Source organism: Microcaecilia unicolor, chromosome 3 (genome assembly GCF_901765095.1).
Source record: "Microcaecilia unicolor chromosome 3, aMicUni1.1, whole genome shotgun sequence".
In the NCBI taxonomy this organism is placed as follows: Eukaryota; Metazoa; Chordata; class Amphibia; order Gymnophiona; family Siphonopidae; genus Microcaecilia; species Microcaecilia unicolor.
In genome coordinates this window covers 231,282,986-231,308,806 of record NC_044033.1, presented here as the reverse complement: position 1 = coordinate 231,308,806, position 25,821 = coordinate 231,282,986, and the positions used below count along the sequence as shown (strand labels likewise).

The following is a 25,821-nucleotide window of genomic DNA, read 5'->3' as shown; positions in this document are numbered from 1 at the left end:
TCCACCATTCGAATTTGGGGCTTTTTTCCTGACCAACAAAATTTACTCCACATTCTATTTAGTATCTTTAAGTCTTTTTTTAACACATACAGCGGAAGGCTCTGAAGAACATATAACCAGCGAGGAAACTGAACCATCTGTACCAGGTTTATCCTCCCTAGCAACGATAACGGCAGAGCCTTCCAGCTTTCTAGCTTGCCTCTAGTATCCTCCATAAGGCTCATAATATTCCTTCTATATAATGTGTCTACTTCCATTGTCAGTCGGATACCCAAATATTTAAAGGAATCCTCTGCCCACCATAGTGGGAAATCACCAATCCACTGCCCCTTAACCTGCGGAGAGGAAGGCAACGCCACCGATTTTTCCAAATTGATCCTCAACCCGGCATAGTCCCCATACTCCTGAAGCGTCTCTAGGAGTGTCTCCAATGACTCCCTCGGTGTCTCCAGATGCACTAACAGGTCATCCGCAAAAGCCGGCACCTTAAAACAATGTTCCCCCACCTGAATACCACGGATGTCCGGATTGCCCATTATCTCTCGTATCAGAGGGTCCAGTGTTAACACGAATAGCAGTGGCGACAAGGGACAACCCTGCCTAGTTCCCCTCAGTATTGGAAAAGACCCCGAATTTCTTCCATTAACCCTCACTCTACTCTCTACTCCTTTATTCTATAACTATGAATGTGAATTTTATGAACGCCCCCCTTCCACTCATGACCCTCTCGTTTTCATGCCCTTTTTGAATTCGTGTGCAAAATTTAGGCTCAGATGCCACACCTATATTTACATGCATATATTCCAATTAAGTATAATTAGTGCCAATAATTGCTTGTTAGCAAGCCAGTTATTGACACCATTTAGTATGTTATTCAGTTAAATTGCACATGCAAATTGGGCATGCAACCCAAATTTGCATGCACAATTTTTTGCAACTTCCATAGAATTTGGGGGTTTATGTCCATGTGCTTTGTTTCAAGACCAGATAATGTTGTAAGAGTGCTAGATGTGCGTGACATCCTTCTCTGGCTGGAAATGATACTTTCTGGGTTTGAGTACTCACAGCAGCGGCTGGGAAGGTGAGTTTCTGTCCAGGTGCCATTAGCAAGACATTTCCTCACTTTGGGTCCCACGATCTCCCGGTCACCACGGCATACATATTCAATCTCATAATCAAGTGGCAGGAACTCCACATCACGGACCTGCTCTGGGGTGAGACCTCGGTATCTAATACCACCTTCCCGAGGAGGGTGGATAATCCTGCAGCCTGGAGAAAAAGAGACAGTGACAGAGTATTAAAATCTCATGAAATGGGGTCAGCATAACTGAGTCCCTAGGCTCCAAAGTAAAGGTGCTCAAAGACAGAGAACATGCTTCAGTTTCCTACACTAATGAAACTTAAGAGCAATTAAATCGGCAAAACTGTTGAGGCCAATGCTCGAAGTCTCAGCAGGCATTTTGAAGCAGCTGTAGCAAGCAGGTCAGCGGCAGCAGACAGGAAAGAGTGGAGTTCTGTCCTGCCCTGAAGACAGCACTAGAGCACCAGGGTGCATTAAAGGTACATTCGGGGAGGGCACCCTGAGGATCAGGAGGGGGGGAGGCCCACTAAAAAACCTGGACAAATGGGCAGGCTGGAAAAATCGCCCGAACCCTCGTCATTCTTCTGAAAAGAAGGGCATGTCTGGGGAAACCCAGATGTATGGTAACCAGTGGCATACCAAGGGTGGGGCGGTGGGGGTGGTCCACCCCATGTGCAAGCTGCAAGGGTGTGGAGGGACCAGTTGTACGGCTGTCAGCTCTACTGGCTCCATGCTCTCTCTGATGTTACTTCCTGTTCTGGGGCAGGGAACAGGCGGAGCCGACAGTGCCAACAGCCATGTGACTGCTCCCTGCACCCCCAGGAGGTAAAAGCGATGTGCTTGGGGGAGTGGAGGTGATGAGCGGGGGGGGGGGGGGGGGGGGGGGGGGGGGTGATGCTATGGTGGGCTGATGCGCCAGCAAATACACATGCACTCCTGCATGTCCATATATGTATTTTACTAGAGATTCCACTTTCAGCAGGACTTTAGGAAAAAAAAACCCCAGAATTTAGCACATCTCAATTCTGATCTCAAAATTCTGTGTAAAATAGGTCTTTATATCAATTGTGCTACCTTTTTCACATGCTTAGTCACACTTTCAAAGAATGTAAATAGATTAGTAGGGCATAGCCACTCATTGCTATTTTGTAATATTTTGTCTGTATTTGTGTGCATATGTCATGAGTTAAGTACCTGCAGTGCTGTTTTGTACGATGGTACTACATTGAGTCTGGGCGAGAAGATAAAGGAGGGTTACAGTTTTCATCCACCAAAACATGATCCTCTAAGGAATAAAGAGAAAACAATAAGTCACAAGTTTCCAGTCTTCTGTATATACAGGTCTATAGCACCAGCAGAGATACGACAGTAGCAGGTTTACTTGTAAATTGCTTTGAATTTTGTGATAGAGACGACTAATAATGAAATGAAAATGAGTACTGAACTCTGCAGATACAAGTTTATGGACTAGATTCAGTAAATAATGCCCAAATTTGGGCAATAAAACCAAAAGGCAGACTTTGGAAGAGCACAGTCTTTATTGGTAAATTAAAAGCTACCAAGAGTTCAACATACAGTGCCCGAAATGACCATGTTTCGCTGGAATTACAGGCTGCGTCAGGGGCAATCATGGCTACTGCAAATATAAAATTACAAAGAACACTCAGACATTGACCATAAGTGTAAAATATAAATATGAATCCAATAATTAAAAAGAACTCCTTCTAAAACATCTTAAAATATACAACTTAGTGGTAAAACCAAACATCTAAATAACAAAAACAGTAATAAAAAACAAGTACTCTTCAAACTTTAAAAGAAGGGACTGTAAATACCATTACAGAAGCAGTTTAAAAGATGCTTACCCAGCTGGTGTAAAACTTCCAAGTTCCAAGGTAAGGGAGCTATGCACCTGGGAGCTTTTTCTGAAGTCCACTACAGTGCCCCCTAGGGTGCCCGGTTGGTGTCCTGGCATGCCAGGAGGACCAGTGCACTACGAATGCTGGCTCCTCCCACGACCAAACGGCTTGGATTTGTTCGTTTCTGAGATGGGCGTCCTCGGTTTCCATTATGGTCGAAAATCAGGGACGACCTAAATTTTGCGATTTGGGTGTCCCCGACCATATTAATGAAACGAAAGATGGACGCCCATCTTGTCTTGATAATATGGGTTTCCCCGCCCCTTCGCCGGGACGTCCTGCGAGGATGTCCTCAGGAAAACTTGGGCGCCCCTTTCGATTATGCCCCTCCACGTCTATAAAACCAGAAGTGATGTGAAAGTGACAGAACATCAGTAGCAGACCTGTAATAGTTCTGTATTAGCACCACTGATGTAACAGTAATAAAGGATCGCGTGTGTGGCACCTGCAAATATAGGACTATATCACTTGGAGTAGTAGTATACTAGGGTCAGTGACAAACTCAGCTCTGAAATTGTAGATGCAAGTCTGTACCTTCAGGACTGATGTGAAAAAGGCTCTATGGAAGACTGAGAAACTCTGAATATATAGGGGGCATAATATTCAACCATACAGTCAGTGGATAAGAAAATCGCCAGCCATGGTATTTAAAATGAAACCAGATATTCAGCACCGGTACTGGTTTCATGCTGACTAGAAATGTTTTCTGTTTAGCAGCCAAATTCAGATCACTATGCAGATAACCGACTGGAAAAAGTTGGGGCAGCCTTATTGCTGCCCTAACTTAGACATAAAATATAAGAGTATACCTACTGGGTCAGACCAATGGTCCAACTAGCCCAGTATCCTGTTTCCAACAGTGGCCAATCCAGGTCACAACTACCTGGCAGAAACCCAAATCGTGGCAACACTCCATGCAACCAATCCCAGGGTAAGCAGATGCTTCCCGTGCCTGTCTCAATAGCAGACTATGGACTTTTCTTCCAAGAACTTGTCCAAACCTTTTTTAAACCCAGATATGCTGTCACTACATCCTCCAGCAAAGTGTTCCAGAGCTTAACTATTTGTTGAGTGAAATAATATTTTCTCCTATTTGTTTTAAAAGTATTTCCATGCAACTTCCTTGAGTTCCATCCCCTTTATTGTTTTGGTTGCTCTTCTTTGAACCTTTTCAAATTCCGCTAAATCTTTTTTGAGATATGGTGACAGGAATTGAATGCAGTACTCAAGGTGAGGTCACACCATTGAGCAACACAGAGGCATTATAGTATTTTCAGTCTCATTCACCATTCCTTTCCTAATAATTCCTAGCATCATGTTTGCTTTTTTGGCTGCCGCCCCTAGCATCAGGTAACTATGATTTGGATTATTCTTTCCAATGTGCATCACCTTGCATTTGTCCACATTAAATTTTATCTGCCATTTGCATGCCCAGTCTTCCAATTTCCTAAAGTCTTCCTACAATATTTCACAGTCCACACATCTGCAAATTTGATCACCTCACTCATCATTCTGATTTCCATACCATTTATAAATATGTTAAATAGCTCAGGTCCCAGTACGGATCCCTGTAGCACTCCACTGTTCACCCTCCTCCATTGAGAGATATGACCGTTTAACCCTACCCTGTTTTCTTTCCAATTCCTAATCCACACCAGAACATTGCATCCTATCCCATGATTCTTTAATTTTCTCAGGAATCTCTCATGAGGAACTTTATCCTCAAGTTTATTCATGCCTTCAAAGAAATGAAGCAAATTGTTGAGGCAAGACTTCCCTTGGTTGAACCCATGCTGACTCTGTCCCATTAAACCAAGTTTGTCTATGTGTTCCATAATTTTATTCTTTATAATAGTTTACACTATTTTTCCCAGCACTGACATCAGGCTTACCAGTCTATAATTTCCTGGATCACCCCTGGAACCCTTTTTAAAATCGGCGTCACATTGGCCACTCTCCAATCTTCAGGTACTATGGATGATTTTAATGACAGGTTACATATTATTAACAGCAGATCAGTAATTTCATGCTTGAGTTCTTTGAGTACCATTGGATGTATTGCATCAGGACTATGTGATTGACTACTCTTTAATTTGTCAGTTTGCCTCAGTACATCTTCCAGGTTCACCGAGATTTCTTTAAGTTCCTCCGCATCATCACCCTTGAAAACCATTTCCGGTACAAGCAGAACTCTTACATCTTCTTCCGTAAAGACCGAAGCAAAGAATTCATTCAATTTCTCCACTATGGTCTTGTCCTTCCTTAATGCTCCTTTTGCTCCTTCTTGATCTAACGGTCCCAAGGATTCCCTTGCAGGCTTTCTGATTCTGATGTACCTGAAAAAGTTATTACTGAGAGTTTTAGCCTCTGCGGCAAGTTTCTCTTCATATTCTCTTTTAGCCTTCTTTATTAATGCTTTCCATCTGACTCGCTAGTGCTTATGTTGCTTATTTTCTTCATTTGGGTCTTTTTTTTCCATTCTTTGAAGGACATTCTTTTGGCTGTAATAGCCTCTTTCACTTCACCTTTTAACCATGCTGGCTGTTTTCTCTTCTTTCCAGCTTTGCAAATATGTAGAATGCATCTGGTCTGGACTTTATCTGTTTTGTTATGTGGTTAGCAGTCTGAATATGAAACCCACACCCTGCCCCAGTGGCCTTGCCATGGGGGAGCCTTGGTTTACTTGTTGCTATGGCTGGCAAGGATTCCCATACCCCACCAGCAGAAGAGGGACCTTTTCCAGAGGTTTGAAACTTCCCAACACTCACAGTTGGTGGCAATTTTCATAGGCCGCCACTGTGCTACTCCCCGTCCCCCGGTGCCCTCTTGGATTTTGCTCATGTACAAAAATTGAGCATGCGCTGGATGGACTGGCACAGCGGCAGCCCATGGAAAGAGCTGCTGACTGCCAGCATTGGGGAGTTACTGACCACCGGAGGATCTCTTCAGTTGGTGGAGCTTGGAGATCCCCACCAGCTTAGGCATTTAAAGATAGAGCTGGGGTTTTTAGGGGGGGTATAGAAAGTAGCTGGGGGTCGTAAAAGTTTGTACCCACCCACTTTGGGCTCAGACCCCTCCCCAGCACAGTTCAAATAGTGCTGAGATGGTCAGAGGGAATATTCAGTGGCACTGAATAACTTGCTTGCTGGCACTTACCTGGTTAGCTGCACCTGCTAACTGGATGAGTGCCTTTGATTATCAACCCCATGGATTTTGTATCACCAAGAGTGATGTGACAGTGTGATGGTTGCTCAATGGAAGCCTGTGGTGTGGGTTTGGAATAAAGATGACTGGGGAAGGCAACGGCAAACCACCCGACTAATGGTCTGCCATGAAACTGTCATACAAGTGGCAGACCCCATAAGTCATTTGCGACTTGATACTTATGTACAGGGTCAGCCTTTACCTTTATGATAGTTATAGGCCCTTGCAGGAAATGTTTGGACCATGCAGTTGAACGTCTGGATCATCAGCTGTGACATTTTATTTATTTGGATTTTGGCTCACGTTTTTTCAGTAGCAGCTAAGGCATGTTATATTCAAGTGCAGAACGTATTTCGTTGTCCACAGAGGGCTTACAATCCAAGGCAATAGAGGGTAAAGTGAGTTTCCCAAGAAGGAATGTTAGTCTACTGCTCTAACCACTAGCCTATTCCATATGACAGTGGTAGGTTTAGGAGAAGACGAACTATGCAGATCCAGGTTTGTATCACAGTGGCAGACTCGGTGGAAGAATCTAGGGTTCTGCAGACATAGGTTTGTATCACCAGAAATGATATGAGATTGACTTAACTATACAGATTTGCCATCATAGAGAATCCTGTTGAGTAAATACATAATCAGATTAGAAAGCCAAGAAGTGCAATTCACAGAAAGGCCCCATGATGGTAGCACAGTTTCACAAGTCATTAGACTCAGGCTTTCACTGGGTAAAGCTTTCATGGGCTCCACCCTGTAAGTCAATGAGCTTCATGGGAAAGACGCAGAGTAATTATTTCCTTTATCGTAGCAGGATGATTTGAAATAGAGATAGAAAGGAAATATTAAAGGAACACCCCTGTGCTTCTGATATATAACTCTGCTACACTGTAGCACTGACCTGTAATGCCTAACAATTCATCTTGCCTGAAAGCCTAATAGAGGATAACCATAGAAATCCATGCCAATTGAGAGAGACTGAGGAGTCACTTATTCCTGTCTAGAACATTTGTCTAGTTTGTTTCCATCAAAATAGCCTTAATACAGTTTTAAACATGATACTTGGTGGATGTTACATTTCATAAACCAGAGAACTCTGCTGAATGTGTGGTTCAGAATCAGGGTTCCAAATGGAAGTTTGATCATCCTTTGTCCATTGTGATTCCCTCCCCCCACCCCTCCATCCTTTGTCCATTGTGACTCCCTCTTCCACCTCCTCTATCCCTCTCCCCCCCACATATATATACACAAGGGGTTTGGGAGATGAAGGATTATTTTGCTGGAGTAAACTCTATGGGGAAATAAAAGACTAATACTGAACCCTCCGTTCATTTAATAAATCTCTCTTATCTGCACCCTTCTCCTCCACTGCTAACTCCAGACTCTGTTCCTTTTATCTTGCTGCACCATATGTCTGGAATAGACTTCCTGAACCGGTGCGTCAAGCTCCATCTCTGGCCGTCTTCAAATCTAAGCTAAAAGCCCACCTTTTTGATGCTGCTTTAACTCCTAACCCTTATTCACTTGTTCAGAACCCTTATTTTATCATCCTCACCTTAATATTCCTTTATCTCTTGTTTGTCCTGTTTGTCTGTCCTAATTAGATTGTAAGCTCTGTCGAGCAGGGACTGTCTCTTCATGTTTACAGCGTTGCGTACGTCTAGTAGCGCTATAGAATTGATAAGTAGTAGTAGTCTTTAGGATTCTGGAATCTTGCTATTCTTTGGGTTCCGGAATGTTGCTACTCTTTAGGATTATGCACAGAATCTTGCTATTCTTTGGGATTCCGGAATCTTGCTACCCTTTGTCCTTAACCCTTATTTGTCCTGTTTGTTCTAATTAGATTGTAAGCTCTGTCAAGCAGGGACTGTCTCTTCATGTTCAAGTGTACAGCGCTGCCTACGTCTAGTAGCGCTATAGAAATGATAAGTAGTAGTAATAGCAGTAGTAGTAAGTTACAAATGGTAATTGGTGGGTAACTAGGCAACTGTAGTACCCAGACTAAAGGGGACTGCAGGGGTGGAACATGCAAACTGTTGCCTTTCACTGATGGGAAGAAATTACATACCACTATTATTTACATATAAAAATAATAATATCATTCAAAACTGAAGAATAAGAAAAAAATATCTATAAATAGATATATATTGGAATATAGTCATTGTAAGAAGGTAACAGGAATGTATTCATAGGGAAGACAGACTCTCCACCCCAACCAGAAAGGCAGGGAGTTTGTCCTGACATCCAGCTTCAGAGTTATTTAGAGAGTTCAAGACAAGAGAAAAGTCAAGCAGGTGGGACACTGCACATTTATTTCTTTAGTTTCTACTTTAATCTTATACTTTTGATTAATGGGGTGGGGATCCCTTCACGCTGGATAAGTTCAACTGCAGCCCATGGACTTTGTAAGCTGGAATAAAAAAGAACTTAATTTACAAAATGCTAAAAGTACTACATGTTGGCTCTAGCAGGGATACTGTCCATGCCAATGTAACCTCTTGCAACGAGGAAGGCTGTGCCAGGGAATCCTGGTTCAAATCTTGTGATCTTGGCTACATCACTTAACTTTCCATTGCCTCAGATATAAAATTTAGATTGTAAGCCCTCTATGGACCGAAAAATACCTACTGTACCTGAGTGTAACTCACCTTGGACACTACTAAAAAGGTATGAGCTAAATCCCATAAATTAAATTCTAAGCAACAGTGGACAACACAGGGGGAGGGGCTGCAGCAGCTACGGGGTGCCTAGAAGGAACAGCCCAGGATGTGGTGTTGTAGTGTCAGAGAGGTGGTGCCTGGAGGACACAACCCAGGAGGAGGGGCTGCAACAGTATAGAGGTGGTACCCAGAGGATATAGCCCAGTTGGAGGGGCTGAGAGGCAGAAAATGTACGGTCCTATACAGTAGGGGCTGAAGTATGGGGGTCCTGCAACAAAGGCAGCAGTAGAAGACTGCCCAGGAGGGGAGAGGCTGTGTCTGTGAGGCAGATGAGGATCAGCCCTAAGTGGTTAAAGTAAAGCTGCAGGATTCTGTGGCAAAGAAGTAACAGGGAGGTGCCTCTTCCAGGAGGGAGAGAGGTCCAGTAGGTTTGAGAGGTGACAGAGCAGTACTCCTTCTAGGTGGAAGGGAGGATCAGCAGGTGAGAGGTAGAAGCAGCAGCCAATCTAGGTGGGAGGGAGGAGCAGCAGGTGAGAGGTAGGAGCAGCAGCCACTCCAGGCAGGAGGGAGGTCTGGCAGTAGAGTGGGACCAGCCATTAGAGTTGCAGAAACAGGCCAAACACTGCAGATACTTCTGGGACTTTCAGCAGCCACCAGTCCAGTTGCACTGTAGCCTATTTGTGAGACTTGGGCTATGGCGAGAAAAGAGAAAGGGGAGGACATGGGGGTGTGATACCAGGATTCCTTATTTAGAGGGTAATGTTGTGTTGGGATAGATATCACAAGTTATCTAAATAGTTAATTGATGCTTTATAGGAGCATTCTGAATACAAGATTCTTGCTGTCCTTTAAATGGTTATGTTTCATGGCAGTGGCATAGCCATTGAGGGCTTGGGGGGGTCTGGACCCTCCACCCCCAAATTGCAGCACTGTCTGCTGCAATGGCAGGCAGAGGTCCCCAAGTCCTGCCAGCAAAAGAGGTCCTCCAGTGGCAGCTTGGCACTTTGCGGCACTGGGCTGCCTCCACGTTGAACCCCTGCACATGATCCGTTTTCTCACAACATGAAAACTGAGCATGCATGGGGGGAGGTGGGCGCAGCTGAGTTTCTTTCTATGGACCACCGCTGCACTGCCCTCCCCCCTCCATGCATATTCACTGAGCATATGTGGGGGAGCAGCTGGTGCAGCAGTGGCCAAGTGCTGCCGACTGCCAAGCCGCCACTGCAGGAACTCTTCTGCTGACAGGGCTTAGGGATCCTGTGGGGGTCACTGTGGGGAGAGGGCACGGAGAGCACAGCAGGGAAAGAGTGCGGAACAGGGGCAACATTTTATGTTCTTCCCACACTTTGGGCTCAGGTCTCCCCAAGATTGATGGACTTGCTACACGACTGTTTCATAGAGTTTAATATCTCCACTATTTAATTGCCCTGTTGGTACGTTATATAAGTCAAATAAACTTAAATATTGTCAGCCAGCCTTGTTCACTGTCACACTTATTTTGGATTTTTTCTAAGGGGAAGTGAGGAAAATCCCATATTCTAACACTCTTATTCCCCAGGTAGAGGCACCAGTTACCAAGCATTCAGGGACCGATGGAGCCTGCCTGAAGGGGACTCCAGTCAGGCCGGCCCTGGACTACATCTGCAAGGAAGCATTACAATTGTATATCAGAAAATCACACAGATAGGGACACCCCATACATAGATAAATGCACAAACACATACCTAACACAGAGGTACACACAGAAGTATACCCATCCATCATCCCTGGAGGAGTAGCCTAGTGGTTAGTGCAGCGGACTCTGATCCTGCAGAACTGGGTTTGATTCCCACTGCAGCTCCTTGTGACTCTGGGCAAATCATTTAAACCTCCATTGCCCCAGGTACAAATAAGTACCTGTATACTATGTAAACCGCTTTGAATGTAGTTACAAAAACCACAGAAAGGCGGTATATCAAGCCCCATTCCTTTTCCCCCTTTCCCTCAGACGTGCACACTTTGCTATCAATAAGTAGTTGGATTCCCAGTAAATCCCAACTCAAAGGAAGATTCATGGGCTATAAATTAGTTTTGTAATTTAATGGTTCCAGAGGAGACTCAGGACCCTGATGCTCAGAAGCAAATGTGGGCGCTAGAGGCCATTAGTGCCGGACTAGTACCTGAATTTGCTAGCGCAGAATACTGACAGCCATCGAATGCATGAATCAAAGAGCTCACTGGCTCACTGTGCAATGAAGATGAGGACACTCGCTATTCCTGCCCGATGCTCAGCGGACCGCTTGCCAAACAAGGGCACTCTTGCTGCTGAAAACCCTATGCCAGCTTGGAGCTGACATTAGGGTTTCTGGGGAACCCAACTAGATCTCCACAGTAATAGCAACAGCGAGGAAGAGGTGAGTTGGGATTTTCCTGTTCACTGCTCACACTGTACTACTTAGCTGAACTGCTTTCCCAGGTTTGCCAGTACTGTGGAGGTACCTGCTGTTGTTTTTTCCCCCTTTGTGGCATTCTTTTGGATATTTGGCTTCTCTAAAGAGTCAGATCAAAAAGGCAGCCATACATCCTTAATGCGCACGGGGCCACTGGGTCAGTTTTTAGGATCTGTTTTCTTCTTTGGAGACTGCAGGACTGATCTTGCTGCAGAAATTCCCGCAGAAATCCTGTGTAGTGCAAACGTGATTTCTTCTCATTTTTGGGTATGGTGAAAGTAAACTGGGAGCTGCTGTCTTTAAGCTTCGGAGCCAGCACTTCTTCCTCCTCCGTCCTTCCTCACCCTCTGGTGTTCTGGGAGTGTCCAAGAGCTGTGCTTAACACACAACTCTTCCAGAGAGATCAAGGAGCTAAAGACCGCTTCTCTCTGTGCCGGCATCAACGGCAGTAAGCGTAGCTCAGAGCTAAAGGTGACATCCACTTCAAACAGGCAGGGTGGTTCACCCCCCCGTCGCCCAATTTGCAGAGAAACAATATCTCCCGATTCCTGTCCCGATGCCAGGAAGTGATCCATTTGGCCAACTGTAAGGGCAGCAGATACTATGGGGTAAGTGCACTGCTTGCCCTGGCACTTAGGCATCAAAGAGTTAAGGGTAACACAATAAATAGGAAAAAACCATCAGGTTGATGGTTTTGGGGGCAGACCACAGAGGAAATCTGCAGTCAGGAGTCTCAGTGTCATCCGAGGTTCAGGGTGTTGATGGCATTTCAGTTGGTGACCTCGGGGAGATCATGACCCAGCACAGATGGACTCTGCAGTACAGGAAATGCTGGCCAAGCTGGATCTACCTACCAAACCTGCAAGTATTACAATGGATTTGATTTGGGATGGTTTGGTGAGATTGGACAACTCATTTTCTTCTATATTTTCAGCTTTATCTCCTCAAATACATCAGTATTCGACTGAAAAACACAGAACAGTGCATTTCTGTTCTCGAGAAAAAGGCAGAAAAAGCTGATAATGTTTTCCAGACTTTATCTGACAAACAGCTTTGTCTTATTAAGTATAATACTTTAATTCATAATAAGAAAACTTGGAAAATGCACTTAGAAGAAAAACGTTTTTATAAATTTTTAATTGACCACACCTTCTTGGAAAAAACATCTCTTCGCTCTTTGTGGCAATTGAACCTACAACATAATTTATCTACTCGCCAGTGGTTAGCCTTTTGGACTAAAATTGGTAGGCCAGTCTCTTCTCCAAGCATTCTTCAATCTCTAATTTCTGCACCATAAGACTCTTCGGACTCCTCAACGCTTATATGTTGCTGGCCTCTCTCAACAACGTAAATGCTGGTTATGCAACAGTCCTCCAGGGACGCTTATGCATATGCTTTTTGAATGCAACTTAACTCATCAATATTGGAATCACATTTGGCAAGTTGTTTCTACAATCATTGGTCTTTCCATACCATTAGCTCCTAAGTTAATTATTTTTGGTTCTCTATCATTAGAAGATTCCCTAGACGATAATCAAATCTAAACTTTGTAACATTCTAATGGCAATTGCTTTCAAATTAGTTCAATCTAATTGGAAATATAATACTGAGCTTAACGTTCATTTCTGGTGGTGCTCAGTACTACAAACACACAAGTTTGAGCTGTTGCTTCCCAGTAAGCTTAAATTTCTACTGCATACTAATAAAGTCTGGATGGCTCTACAACAATATTTATTGAATTCTGACAATGGTTCTTAACTACTTCTTTCCCTCCCTTCCCATTGTTGCTTTGAAGTAGCCACTTTGGGTCCTGTTTACAAAGGTGTGCTAGTGTTTTTAGCGTGACCTAAAAATTAGTGCGTGATAATTGTGTAGACGCCCACAGGAATATTATGGGCATCTTACACAGTTAAAACACATTAATTTTTATCGTGTGCTAAAAATGCTAGCGCCTTTGTAAACAGAGCCCTTCTTTGTAAACAGAACCCTATATCCTTCTTCCCTATAGCTTTCAAACGCTATCCTGCTTATAATCGAAAAAGAAAAACGCCTATATTGCGACCCAAATCGGGAGATAGACGTTTATCTCCCAAAAACGAATAAATCGGTATAATCGAAAGCCGATTTTGGACGTTTTCAACTGCACTCCGTCGCGGATGCGGACAAAGTTGATGGGGGCGTGTCAGAGGTGTGGCGAAGGTGGAACTGGGGCGTGGTTATCAGCCGAACAGAGATGGGCGCATTTCACCGATAATGGAAAAAAAGTATGCGTTTTTAGCTAGAATTTAGGACACTTTTCCTGGACCCTGTTTTTTCACGAATAAGGCCCCAAAAAGTGCCCTAAATGACCAGATGACCACCGGAGGGAATCAGGGATGACCTCCCCTGACTCCCCCAGTGGTCACTAACCCCCTCCCACCACAAAAAATGAAGTTTCACAACGTTTTATTTTCACCCTCAAATGTCATACCCAGCTCCCTGACAGCAGTATGCAGGTCACTGGAGCAGTTGTTAGGGGGTGCAGAGGACTTCAGGCAGGTGGACCCAGGCCCATCCCCCCTACCTGTTACACTTGTGCTGCTTAATGCTGAGTCCTCCAACCCCCCCCCCAAAAAAACCCACTGTACCCACATGTAGGTGACCCCCCTTCACCCCTTAGGGCTATGGTAATAGTGTAGACTTGTGGGCAGTGGGTTTTGGGGGGATTTGGGGGGCTCAACACACAAGGGAAGGATGCTATGCACCTGGGAGCTCTTTTACTTTTTTTTTTTTTTTTTGTAAAAGTGCCCCCTAGGGTGCCCGGTTGGTGTCCTGGCATGTGAGAGGGACCAGTGCACTACGAATCCTGGCCCCTCCCATGAACAAATGCCTTGGATTTGGTCATTTTTGAGCTGGGCCGCTTCGGTTTCGATTATCGCTAAAAAATGAAAACGCCCAGCTCAAAAAAACGACCAAATCCAATGCATTTGCCTGGCACAAACCGTATTTTCGCAAAAAAAGATAGACGTCCATTTTTTTTCCAAAATACGGTTCGGCCCGCCCCTTCACAGACCCGTTCTCGGAGATGGACGTTCTTACACAAAGGCGTTCGCGTTCGATTATGCCCCTCCACATGTTACAAGTTCTAAAAATTCCAGAGCAGATATATTATGTTCTGTCTTTTGTTAAGAAAGATTCTTCTCAACCTGTTGCCACTGAGTCTGAAGTTTCTTTTGATCAGTTGATTATCAATAGAAATCAAACAAAATAAAACATGGAAAAGAAAATAAGATGATACCTTTTTTATTGTCCAATAAAAAAGGTATCATCTTATTTTCTTTTCCATGTTTTATTTTGTTTGATTTCTATTGATAACCTTAAGAGTGGACTAACACGGCTACCACACTCCTCTACTTTTGATCAGTTGAAAGTGACTCAAACCCTGGAGAATGAAACTTATGGTATGAAACCTGCAACTTTGATAGTAACTTTGGTTTTGGATCCAGACAGGGTCTGGTTACTTAAAATATTTTTTCATCGCTGAAACGTCTTATTTTTGAATTTAAAGTTAGAGGTTTCCCTGATGTGGTGAGGTTGACACAGAAGCAACGCCAGCAATTCCTGAAATTGATACCTGGAATGCAACAGTTGGGAGCAATTTTTTGGCTAAACTTTCCTTGTAAATGTATTATAAAGTTGAACTTGATGAAATATGTTTTCTTTGATCCGAGTCATTTGACCACTTTTTTGGACTCTAAATGTGCTGCGTCTCCTCTTCCCTTGTCTTCTAGATCAGTATCATCTATTCCATAGCATAATTAGAAGCCTGATGTTTGCTTCCTTACCTTTTCCACTTTATTGCCTGGAATTGTAACTTTGTGGACTTCAAATTTGAGGCAAGATAATATCTTACATAATAAGTTTTCCTACTGTACTTAGTCTATTGATAGATAATAAGAACATAAGAGTAGCCAAACTGGGTCAGACCAATGGTCCATCTAGCCCAGTATCCTGTTTCCAAACAGTGGCCAAGCCAGGTCACAAGTATCTGGCAGAAACCAGTATAATGTGATTGTCTTCAAATTTTTTCTGTGTCAAGAGTATTCTTGGAATTTATTTTGAAAACACTGATAAAATAATTTTTAAAAACCCAACACTTGAGCGCATGTTCCAAGCACCATCCTCTCGCCGAACTCCCTAATGCTGAGTGCGCCTAAATTTGCATCTCATTAGTGATGAGCATTAGGGAGTTCCTTCGCTGTGTTGATCCGGATGTATTTTTGTAATGCTGTTCGGAACAGCGCTGGATTTCTGAGCATCTGCCTATCCGTTTCCAACGCCCTGTTCACTCAGTGCACGCACTTTCCCAGGCGATCCTCTCCTCAATGAGCATACTCTTGGAAACAAACCCATAACACACACTGAGCAAACTAGGAACACCACTTGCAACATTTTGCATACACTACCTTCTTCAAAATAAATTTCAACAGAATTTATAGCTATGCAGGTTGTTTAGTTAAACAGCTTTCTCCTTTCTTCTAGGAATCCTCTTTTCACAGTGTGAAGCATGCTTGCTCTCTCCATACGCTTACACCCAAATTCTATAAACTTGTGTGCCCAATTTTATGATCAGTGCACAAAGTTGAACATGCAAGTTATACAATAAGGTTAGTTGAGTGCATAACGTAATATGATAATGAACTGATAATTGATGTTAATTAGTAATTTTTGGAACTAAGTAGATGGTGTTAATTTGTACTGATTAGCAGTTATGCGCCCCTTTTATGACGCTGTGGCAAAAGGGGGCCTGCAATGGCATCAACGTGTGTTTTTGACATGCACCGAGGCCCCCTTTTACCACAGTGGGTAAAAGGCCGGTCTTTCTATTTTTCAGAAAATGGCTACACTGCCATTTCAGGGGGGAGCACTTAGCTAACCCGGCGGGAACCAGGCAGCATATGGCACTGCCCAATTACCACTGGGTACATAGCGGCACTGCAAAAATAAAAATATTTTTGTAGCACTGGATAGAGCGCACACTAGGGGTGGTAGCCCAGCAGCACTTCCCTTTAAGAGAGTGGTATGGGTGAATCAGGGGCATGTCCATGACTTGCGCACACATGTTATAGAATTAATGCAGTTGTGCACCTGACTACCTGTAGTTAGATGTGAGCATTAGAGGCCGACCAAATTTCAGTACCCTGGTGTTCTTGAACCAGAAGGCAAGAGAGGGAGATTCTGGTTGCCAGGTTTGGTGAAGTGTCCATGGAAGTAAGAGCACCAGAGGAGCCAGCTAAGAAAGTGGGGTCCCCACACAAAGTGTGGCTAGAAGGAACAAGGAAGACACAGGAGAAAATAGTATGGTATAGCCTCAGGGCCCTTTGGAAAGTGTGCGAGATTGCAATCAAAACTCTAGTACTGGTATCTTTTCCCAGAGAGTTCAGTTTAGTTTACTGATGCTTGGTATACTGCCTTTCACAACATGAACCAAAGCGGTTTACAAACTAACATGATAAAAACACAAAACAAGATAAAGAACACCAATAAATCATAGGAAAGCAAAATCACAGAAATAAAACTAGGAAGAAAGATAGAGCATCTCATGCGCCGGCCAACTGGTCCTCAAACCCCCATCATCCGCCCCCAAAGGCCGAAGTGAACAAATAAGTCTTGAGAGCTGTCTTAAAGCAGGGATAAGAAACTTTGGCCACTTAGAAACCCAAACATTAAAAAGGACACACACACAAAAAGAACCCCTTCAGCAGACAATAATAAAGACACAAGGCATGTGCACAGCCCACACTCACACATTCACCTACATCCTACATGCATATTCATACAAGCAAGCTTTTCACACAAACATACTATTCACTCAGCCCACACACAAACCCAAATGCGCAACAGAAACACTGCAAACCTCCCTCCAGTATAAACTCTGGTCCCTCATTTACCATTGTAAGAATGCTTCTGGCAAGGAGAGTTAAAGTTCAGCTGATGTAGAAGTCCTGGGAACAAAATCCACTTCTTGGTCCCTCAGAATTTCCCATGTGACATTACCCGCCAAAACTAATCAGGAGACATATAAGCAAGCAGTCACATGACTCTGCACATGACTCTGCAAAAGAAAAAAGCCCCACCACTATCTTGAAAAGACTATAGTTCTGAAATATTGATGCTTAGATTTGTGCCCTATATTCATCCAAACTTAGAAGCCTAACTAGGTGCTCATTTTGAAAGCACATAGACTTAAAAAGTTACACAGTAACCCTATCAGGGGAATTTTCGAAAGAGAAGGGTGCCCATCTTCCGACATAAATTGGGAGATGGGCGTCCTCTCAGGGTCACCCAAATCGGCATAATTGAAAGCCGATTTTGGGCACCCTCAACTGCTTTCCATCGCAGGGACGACCAAAGTTCACGGGGGCATGTTGGCACTGTACCAAAGGCGGGACTGGGGCGTGATTAAGAGATGGGCGTCCTCGGCCGATAATGGAAAAAAAGAAGGGCATCCCCTACGAGCATTTGGCCGACTTTACTTGGTCCATTTTTTTTCACGACCAAGCCTCAAAAAGGTGCCCGAACTGACCAGATGACCACAGGAGGGAATCAGGGATGACCTCTCCTTACTCCCCCAGTGGTCACCAACCCCCTCCCACCCACCCCCCAAAAATTTAAAAACAGTTTTTGCTAGCCTCTATGCCAGCCTCAAATGTCATACCCAGCTCCATCACAGCAGTATGCAAGTCCCTGGAGCAGTTTTTAGTGGGTGCAGTGCACTTCAGGCAGGCGGATCCAGGCCCATCCCCCCCTACCTGTTACACTTGTGCTGGTAAATGTGAACCCTTCAAAACCCACCACAAACCCACTGTACCCACATGTAGGTGCCCCCCTTCATCCCTAAGGGCTATGGTAGTAGTGTACAGTTGTGGGGAGTGGGGATGGGGGGCTCAGCGCACAAGGTAAGGGAGCTATGTACCTGGGAGCAATTTCTGAAGTCCACTGCAGTGCCCCCTTGGGTGCCCAGTTGGTGTCCTGGCATGTGAGGGGGACCAGTGCACTTGGTCATAAAAAAAAGGACCAAGTAAAGTCGGCCAAGTGTTCGTCAGGGACGCCCTTCTTTTTTCCATTATCGGCCAAGGACGTCCATGTTTTAAGCACGCCCCAGTCCCACCTTCGCTATGCTTCCGACACGCCCCCATGAACTTTGGTTGTCCCCGCGACGGAAAGCAGTTGAGAACGCCCAAAATCGGCTTTCGATTATGCCGATTTGGGCAACCCTGGGAGAAGGATGCCCATCTCCCAATTTGTGTCGAAAGGTGGGCACCCTTCTCTTTCGAAAATAAGCCTAATAGTAACCTATGGAAGTTTGTAAGTCTAAAGGGATCTTTTACTAAAGCTTAGCTTGAGTAATCTGCAGCAGGGCCCAAAGAAATAAAATGGGCCCCACTGCAGATAACTCGAGCTAAGCTTTAGTAAAAGACCCCCTAAGTGCTTTGATAATGAGCCTCTAAGTGTATTTTTAGGCACCAGTCAATGGCATGGCATAGGTACTTTTGACAGCAGCTGTGAACCCAAAAGGCCACATGAGGAGTTAATTCTCCATATATATATATAAAGAAAATATACAGACAGAGAGAAAATGGCTAATGGATGCCCACCAAACAAATTTTGTAAGCCTATTGCTCATGAGAGGGCTGGCTTTCTTGAAGGCTGTGATAAAGGGACAACAAATGAATTAGCCTAAGAAGATTCTGTGCACAAGCTTTCAGGACTCCACGGTCATTCAGATAATCCAGTTTAGTTCAGAATGACATGCCTAGTAGAATTCCACTCTATTCCTGAACAAGTGCCAATACTGTATTTCCAGAGGTCACTAGTACCAGTGCTTTTTTTGAGGGGGTACTTGGGGGTACTGAGTATCGGCACCTTTTCCATTGTCTGCTAAAATTGACCCATGGTCTCCAAGTTTTAATGAAAAATCTCAGGCTCTATACACCTATTCTGCCTTGTTATAGATTCTGTGACTGGTTGCAGGGGGCCTGGCTATTGTGGGGTGGGTCTCTCAGTGATCACCCAACCCCTGAAGGGTGGCCTGGCATTTGAGTACCAGCACCTTTTTCGCTAGAAAAAAACGCACTGACTAGTACAATCTTTTTGCCTTAAACAGCATCAAATGACTTTTTATATATGGAAACTGTTTGGAGAGTTTCTTATTGTGATCTATTCTGATTGGAGTTTCTCCCTTTGGAAGTTAATAAATAGAAATAAAAGAAAATAAGATAAAATGATAACCGTTTTTATTGGACTATCTTCATATATTTTTAAATTAGCTTTCAAAGGCAATACTTTCATCTTCAGAAATGAGCAAAATATGGCAAAGTCAAAACAAAGGGTCCTGGTGTTCAAAATTATTATAAGTAATGTAAACCGCTTTGCTCTGCTTGTCAGTTGAAGGCGGTATATCAAGTCATAAAAAAATAAATAAGGGCCTTTACAACGTGGCGGTAAGCGGGCTTACCGCTCGCTAAAAAGGGATACTGCCGGACTACCGCAGCAGCCCAGTGGTAGTTCCCACCGCCAGCATGCTCTCATCTCCAGTGTTACAAAACTATATTTATTTTTGTAGTGTTGGTATGTACCCAGCATGCAGTGCCGCGCACTGCCCGGTACCATCGGGTTAGCGCAAGAACCCTTACCGGTGGCGGTAAGGGCTCCACCCCCTGAAATGGCTACGCGGCAAGTGCTTTACTTGCCGCACAGCCATTTCTTTAAAGAAAGACCTACCTTTTACCCACTGCAGTAAAAAGGAACCTTGGGGTGCATCAAAAACACGCACCAATGCCAGCGCAGGCCCCCTTTTGCCGCAGCTTGGTAAAAGGGGCCCTAAATAAATATGGAGAGGCAGCCCAAAAATTGTTGTTTTGTTTCCTGTGCGGTGTGCAGCATTGTTTTGTTTTCAGAGCGCACTCATTGAAAAAAAGGCGCTCTAGTTGCAAATGTCCCAGTTGACATTTCTCTCAATCCCAGTCCTCCCTACCCAACCAGACCCAAATTACATCTCCCAAATGCACCCCCAACTACCCAATCTCCCTGGTCCTACGCCCCCCTCTAATCTAGCTCTTTCTATCCACTCATGCCTCCGTTCCTACTCTTCCCACTCCTAGTCTCTTAGGGGTCGATATTCAGCTGATTGCTGCTGGTGTTATACCCGGAAATTCAATGTCAGGCCATGTCCAGGGTTTGGCATTGAATTTCTAGGTTTGCAGAGCCAGCTAAAACATAGCAGGTTAAGTGTGATATTCAGCACGTAGCCTGCTATGGTGAATTGCACAAAGACAGGACTGACTTTTACGTGGCAGTGATTTTTACCTATTCAGGCAGTTACCTTGGCCGGTTACATGCTGAATATTGGCACGTAACTGGCCAAGTGCTGACTTCACCCCTGGAACTCCCTCAAAATAGCCAGTTTTGAAATAGATGCCAACCGGACATTTCTAACAACACTAACTGGTTAAGCACCATTGAAAATTTCTGGCCAGTTAAATCGCTTTGAATACTGATCCATTAGCCTTCATTCATCCACTTGCCACAGTTGCAGCTCTTACCACTTCCTTCTAAATCCATGTCTACCCCACCTATCCACAATCTACATATGTCCATGTCCCTCCAAATAATCGAAGTGTTGCACTTCTTTCACCAAGTCTTTGCAGGCATTAGACTGGCCTCAGGAGAAGCACTATCAAAAATTTTCCATTTGGCCTCACAAGTCACTTCAGAGTATGGCATCATGATGGCTTGATTCTCCATGTGCAAAAAACCCCCCACAAAAATTGGAAAGAACATAGAGATTCCACAGGGTGGATAAAATAAAAAAAAAACAGAGAGTGGGAACTGGATCAAGCTCTTCAGAAACAGACTCAGGATCCCGAAGTGAAATTATAGGTGTTTATTTTAAGCTGACTCCTGAGGCAGGCACGTATGTGCCAAAACATGGTACTATGTCGAGTCAGCTTAAATAAACGCCTATAACTCCACATGCAGCAGGCCATGAAGATGTTTGCGACTTTTGGGAGCTGTAGAGGAACTCCCCTCCAGACTGGTCCAGACAGCGAAAACGGTTCTTGAGTAGTCCAAACATCCGCTCAATGATCCCATGGGTGCTGCGATGTCTGGCGTATGTCTCTTCTGACCCTGGCATCCCGAGTCTGTTTCTGAAGAGCCTGATCCAGTTCCCACTCTCTGTTTTTTGATTCTCCATGTCCCAGCTCTGGAGGAGTGCCTGATAAAAGAGCCTGCTCTTTTCTTCTGTCAGCTAGTATACAATCATGCCATATGTCCAGTTCTGATTGAGCTTGCAACCAGATGAAACTGCTAGGTGCAGCGAAGGGCGACTAAAATGATAGCGGGGATGGGACGATTTCCCTATGAAGAAAGACTAAGGTGACTAGGGCTTTTCAGCTTGGAGAAGAGATGGCTGAGGGGAGACATTATAGAGGTATATAAAACAATGAGTGGAGTGGAACAGGTGGACGTGTAGCGTCTGTTCACACTTTCCAAAAATACTAGGACTAGGGGGCATGCGATGAAACTACAGTGTAGTAAATTTAAAACAAATCGGAGAAAATCTTTCTTCACCCAACGCATAATTAAACTCTGCAATTCGTTGCCGGAGAACGTGGTGAAGGCGGTTAGCTTGGCAGAGTTTAAAAAGGGGTTAGACGGTTTCCTAAAGGACAAGTCCATAAACCAGTACTAAATGGACTTGGGAAAAATCCACAATACCAGGAATAACATGTATAGAATATTTGTACGTTTGGGAAGCTTGCCAGGTGCCCTTGGCCTGGATTGGCCGCTGTCGTGGACAGGATACTGGGCTCAATGGACCCTTGGTCTTTTCCCAGTGTGGCATTACTTATGTACTTAAGTCTCTCTCTTTCTTTCTCTCTCTCTATATATATACAGAGAATATAGATATGGATATATAGATTTAAAAATATACTGAGTATCTTTCAGTTAGCTTAAGAGATGCTTACGATACAGAAGCAAGTTGATTATCTTTTTCTGTGTGTAGGAGAGACACCCACCCTAAAGCAGGCCACAATGCTCTTAGTACTGAGATAATTTCAGTCTATGTTGTGGTCCATTGCTAAGGTACTCTGAAGTTTGGTTTCCTGGCAACGTAGGAAAGGACCATTATTGTCTGCTATTATCATTGGAATGAATGCATATGCTTCACACAGATCTGGACACGGAAGAAAAGGGGGAGTATGAGTAAAAATGTAATTTACTGAGTGAGGTTAAAAGGGTAATTGCATCTGCTACTTCGCAGACAGACAACAACATGCATAAAGCAAAAGAAAAATGAAGATTCAAAATTAGTGGTAGGATTCTTGACTCACGTGAAAGTCGTCTTCTTTGTTTCTCCTCAATAGCTCCTCACAGTTGGGATCGTTCAGGCTGGTTTCTTCGTAAATTTGTTTTTTTTTTTAGAATAACTTCTACCATTTTGATCAGAACCAATATCAGGCTTACCAGTTTAGTTTTCTAGATCAGCCTGAGAGCCCTGTTTTAAAATTTGGTTTTACGCACCCCCTCCCTCAGATCACGTCACAGGTTTTAATTCATAGGACATAGATTACTAGTAACAGGTTAGCAATTTAACAGTTTCATGCCTCAGTTCTTACAGAATTCCAAGATGAATATTATCTGATCCTGAAAATGTGCTTTTCTTTAAGTGTGTGAATTTGATTATATCGTCTGCATCTATGTGATTTGTTATTATAGGTTTTTGCCTCTACAGCAAGCTTCTTTTAAAATTTTCTCTTGGCCGGTCTTATTACTGTTTTATATTTAACTTGCCAGTGCTTAAGTTCACCTCTATTTTCCTTATTTTGGTCTGCTTTTTGTTTTTCCAAAGATGCAGCTTTGGTTTTAACTGTCTGTTTTACCTCACTATTAAACTGCACTGGCAGTTATCTGATAGGGATGTACACTGAAAACATTGGTTCAGTTTATTTTCAGAACCGTTTTTTTTTTCATTCTGTTCATTCTTGTTTTCAAGACACTGGAACTCATTTGTTTAATTTGTTCCCAAATAGTCAATGGTTGAAGCAATTTTGGATTCTGCCATTGCAGTGGCTCTCGACCCAGTGCTCGGGACATACCCAGTCAGTCAGATTTTCAGGATACCCACAATGAATATGCATGAGATAAATTTGCATATGAGGTAGTGCATGCAAATGTATCTCTTGCATAATCATTGTGGATATCCTAAAATCTTGACTGGCTGGGCATGTCCCAAGAATTGGATTGAGTACCCCTGCACCAGTTGGGATGATCCGTCCAATTTTTATGAAATTTGTGTAAAGGCAGTCCCTTGTATATGCCCAGATACTGTATGGGAGGACAGCTTACAAAACAAATTTATTGGTTCAAGACCAGGGCCGGGATGAACAGATGCCAGGAGACTATAAGCAGTTGTTCCACACATGCTGCACGCTCCACACCAGGGTTTCTCAACTCAGTCCTTGAGGAACCTCAAGCCAGTCTGGTTATCAAAATATCCACAATGAATATGCATGAGATATATTTACAAGCACTACTTCCATTGTACCCTGAGGACTGGACTGAAAACCCTGCTCCACCCAGTCAATAAGGCAGACCAATCCACGACTGGTGTTCTGAACCAACAGATTTACTTAAAGTAATACCTGCATTAGCTAAGAGAAGCTGGAAAAGCTGTCAGGAAAGCAAAGAGGCAAATGGAAGAAAAGATAGCTAATATGGTAAAATTGGGGGATAAGACATTTTCAGATATGTAAGCGACAGGAGGAAATGCCAAAATAGCACTGTGAGGCTCAAAGCAGAAGAGGAGGAATACATGGAAGCTGATAAGGATAAAGCTGAACTGCTTAACAATTATTTCTGTTCTGTGTTCACGGTTGAAAGGCCAGGGGTAGGACCACAGAAAACAAATGCAAAAGGGGATGGATGTATGATAGACCAAGACCTGTTCTAAGAGGACAGTGTTCGCGAGGAGCTAGCTAAACTAAAAGTAGACAAAGCAATGGGGCCTGATGGGATACATCTGAAGGTGCTCCGCTGACTGACCTCTTCAATGCTTCCTTAGAGTTTGGTGTGGTCCCGGAGGACTGGAGAAGGGCAGATGTGGCTGCGTATGCTTTGTAGCACTATATAAATGCTAAATAGTAGTAGTAGTAGTCTCATTGCACAAGTGTGGAAGTAAGGAGGAGGTTGGGGATTACAGACCTGTCAATCTGACCTCAGTGGTGAGTAAACTAATGGAAATGCTTCTAAAGTAGAGAATTGTGAAGTTTCTCGAATTGAATGGAATGCAGGACCCGAGGCAGCATGGCTTCACTAGAGGCAGGCCGTGTCAGACAAATCTGATTGATTTCTTTGACTGGGTGACCAAACAGTTGGACGTGGGAGGGGCTCTGGATGTGGTGTATTTGGATTTCAGCAAGGCCTTTGACACTGTTCCGCACAGGCAACTCATAAATAAACTGAGTTCCCTTGGAAAGGGACCTACAGTAACTGACTGGGTTAAAAATTGGTTGAACAGAAGGAGACAGAGGGTAGAAGTAAATGGAGCTTGCTCTGAAATAAGGATGTTATCAGTGGAGTACCTCAGGGATTGGTCTAAGGGCCAGCTGTTTTTAACATCTTTGTGAGTGATATTGCGGAAGGGATGGTCAGATTTGTCTCTTTGCAGATGATACTAAACTCTGAAACAGGAACCCCGGAGGGTATGGACGGTCCAATATTTGGCAACTAAGATTTAATGCTAAAAAATGCAGGGTCACAAGAATCCGAGGGAATGGTACAATATAGGGGGTGAAGTTCTTCTGTGTACAAAGAAAGAGCGGGACTTGGGGGTGATTTTGTCTGATGACTTTATAGTGGCCAAACAGGTAGAAAATGCGAAGGTCAAAGCCAGAAGGATGCTTGGGTGCATAAGGAGAAGGATGAGCAGCAGGAAGAAAGGTGATGGTGCCCTTGTATAAGTCTCTGGTGAGGCTCCATTTAGAGTACTGTGTGTAAATCTGGAGACCGCACCTACAGAAAGATATAAATAGGATGGAGTCGTCCAGAGGGCAGCTACAAAATTGGTAAGCGATCTTGGACATAAAACATATAAGGACAGGCTTATGAACCTCAACGTGCATACGCTGGAAGAGAGGAGGGAGAGAGGGGATATGATAGAAACATTTAAATATCTCAGGGGCATTAATGTACAAGAAGAGAGCCTTTTTCAAACGAAGGAAAACTCTGGAATGATGGGGCATACAATGAAGTTAAGAGGAAATAGGCTTAGGAAGAATCTAAGAAAGTATTCATTTACAGAAAGGGTGGTGGAAGTGTGGAATGGCCACTTTGTGGAGGTTGTGGAGACAAGGACTATTTCCGAGTATAAGAAAGCATGGGACAAGCATATGGGATCCCTTAGAAAAAGGAGGAGTTAAAGGTTACAGAGGATGGGCAGACTGGATGGGCCATTTGGCCTTTATCTGCCATCATGATTCTGTGTTTCT

At 43.8% G+C, this 25,821-nt stretch overlaps 1 protein-coding gene across 1 annotated transcript in view; it reads right to left on the bottom strand.

The window, feature by feature from the left end:
- Positions 1 to 25,821, bottom strand: part of LOC115466361 (gamma-aminobutyric acid type B receptor subunit 1-like) — a 77,011-nt gene that overhangs the window by 5,060 nt on the left and 46,130 nt on the right. Inside the window, exons 2-3 of the mRNA XM_030197551.1 lie at positions 2,276 to 2,366; positions 1,066 to 1,269 (exon numbers count right to left, since the gene is read on the bottom strand). Of these exons, the coding sequence (XP_030053411.1) occupies positions 1,066 to 1,269; positions 2,276 to 2,360 (289 nt within the window). The 5' untranslated portion in view covers positions 2,361 to 2,366. The remainder of the gene's footprint in view (positions 1 to 1,065; positions 1,270 to 2,275; positions 2,367 to 25,821) is intronic.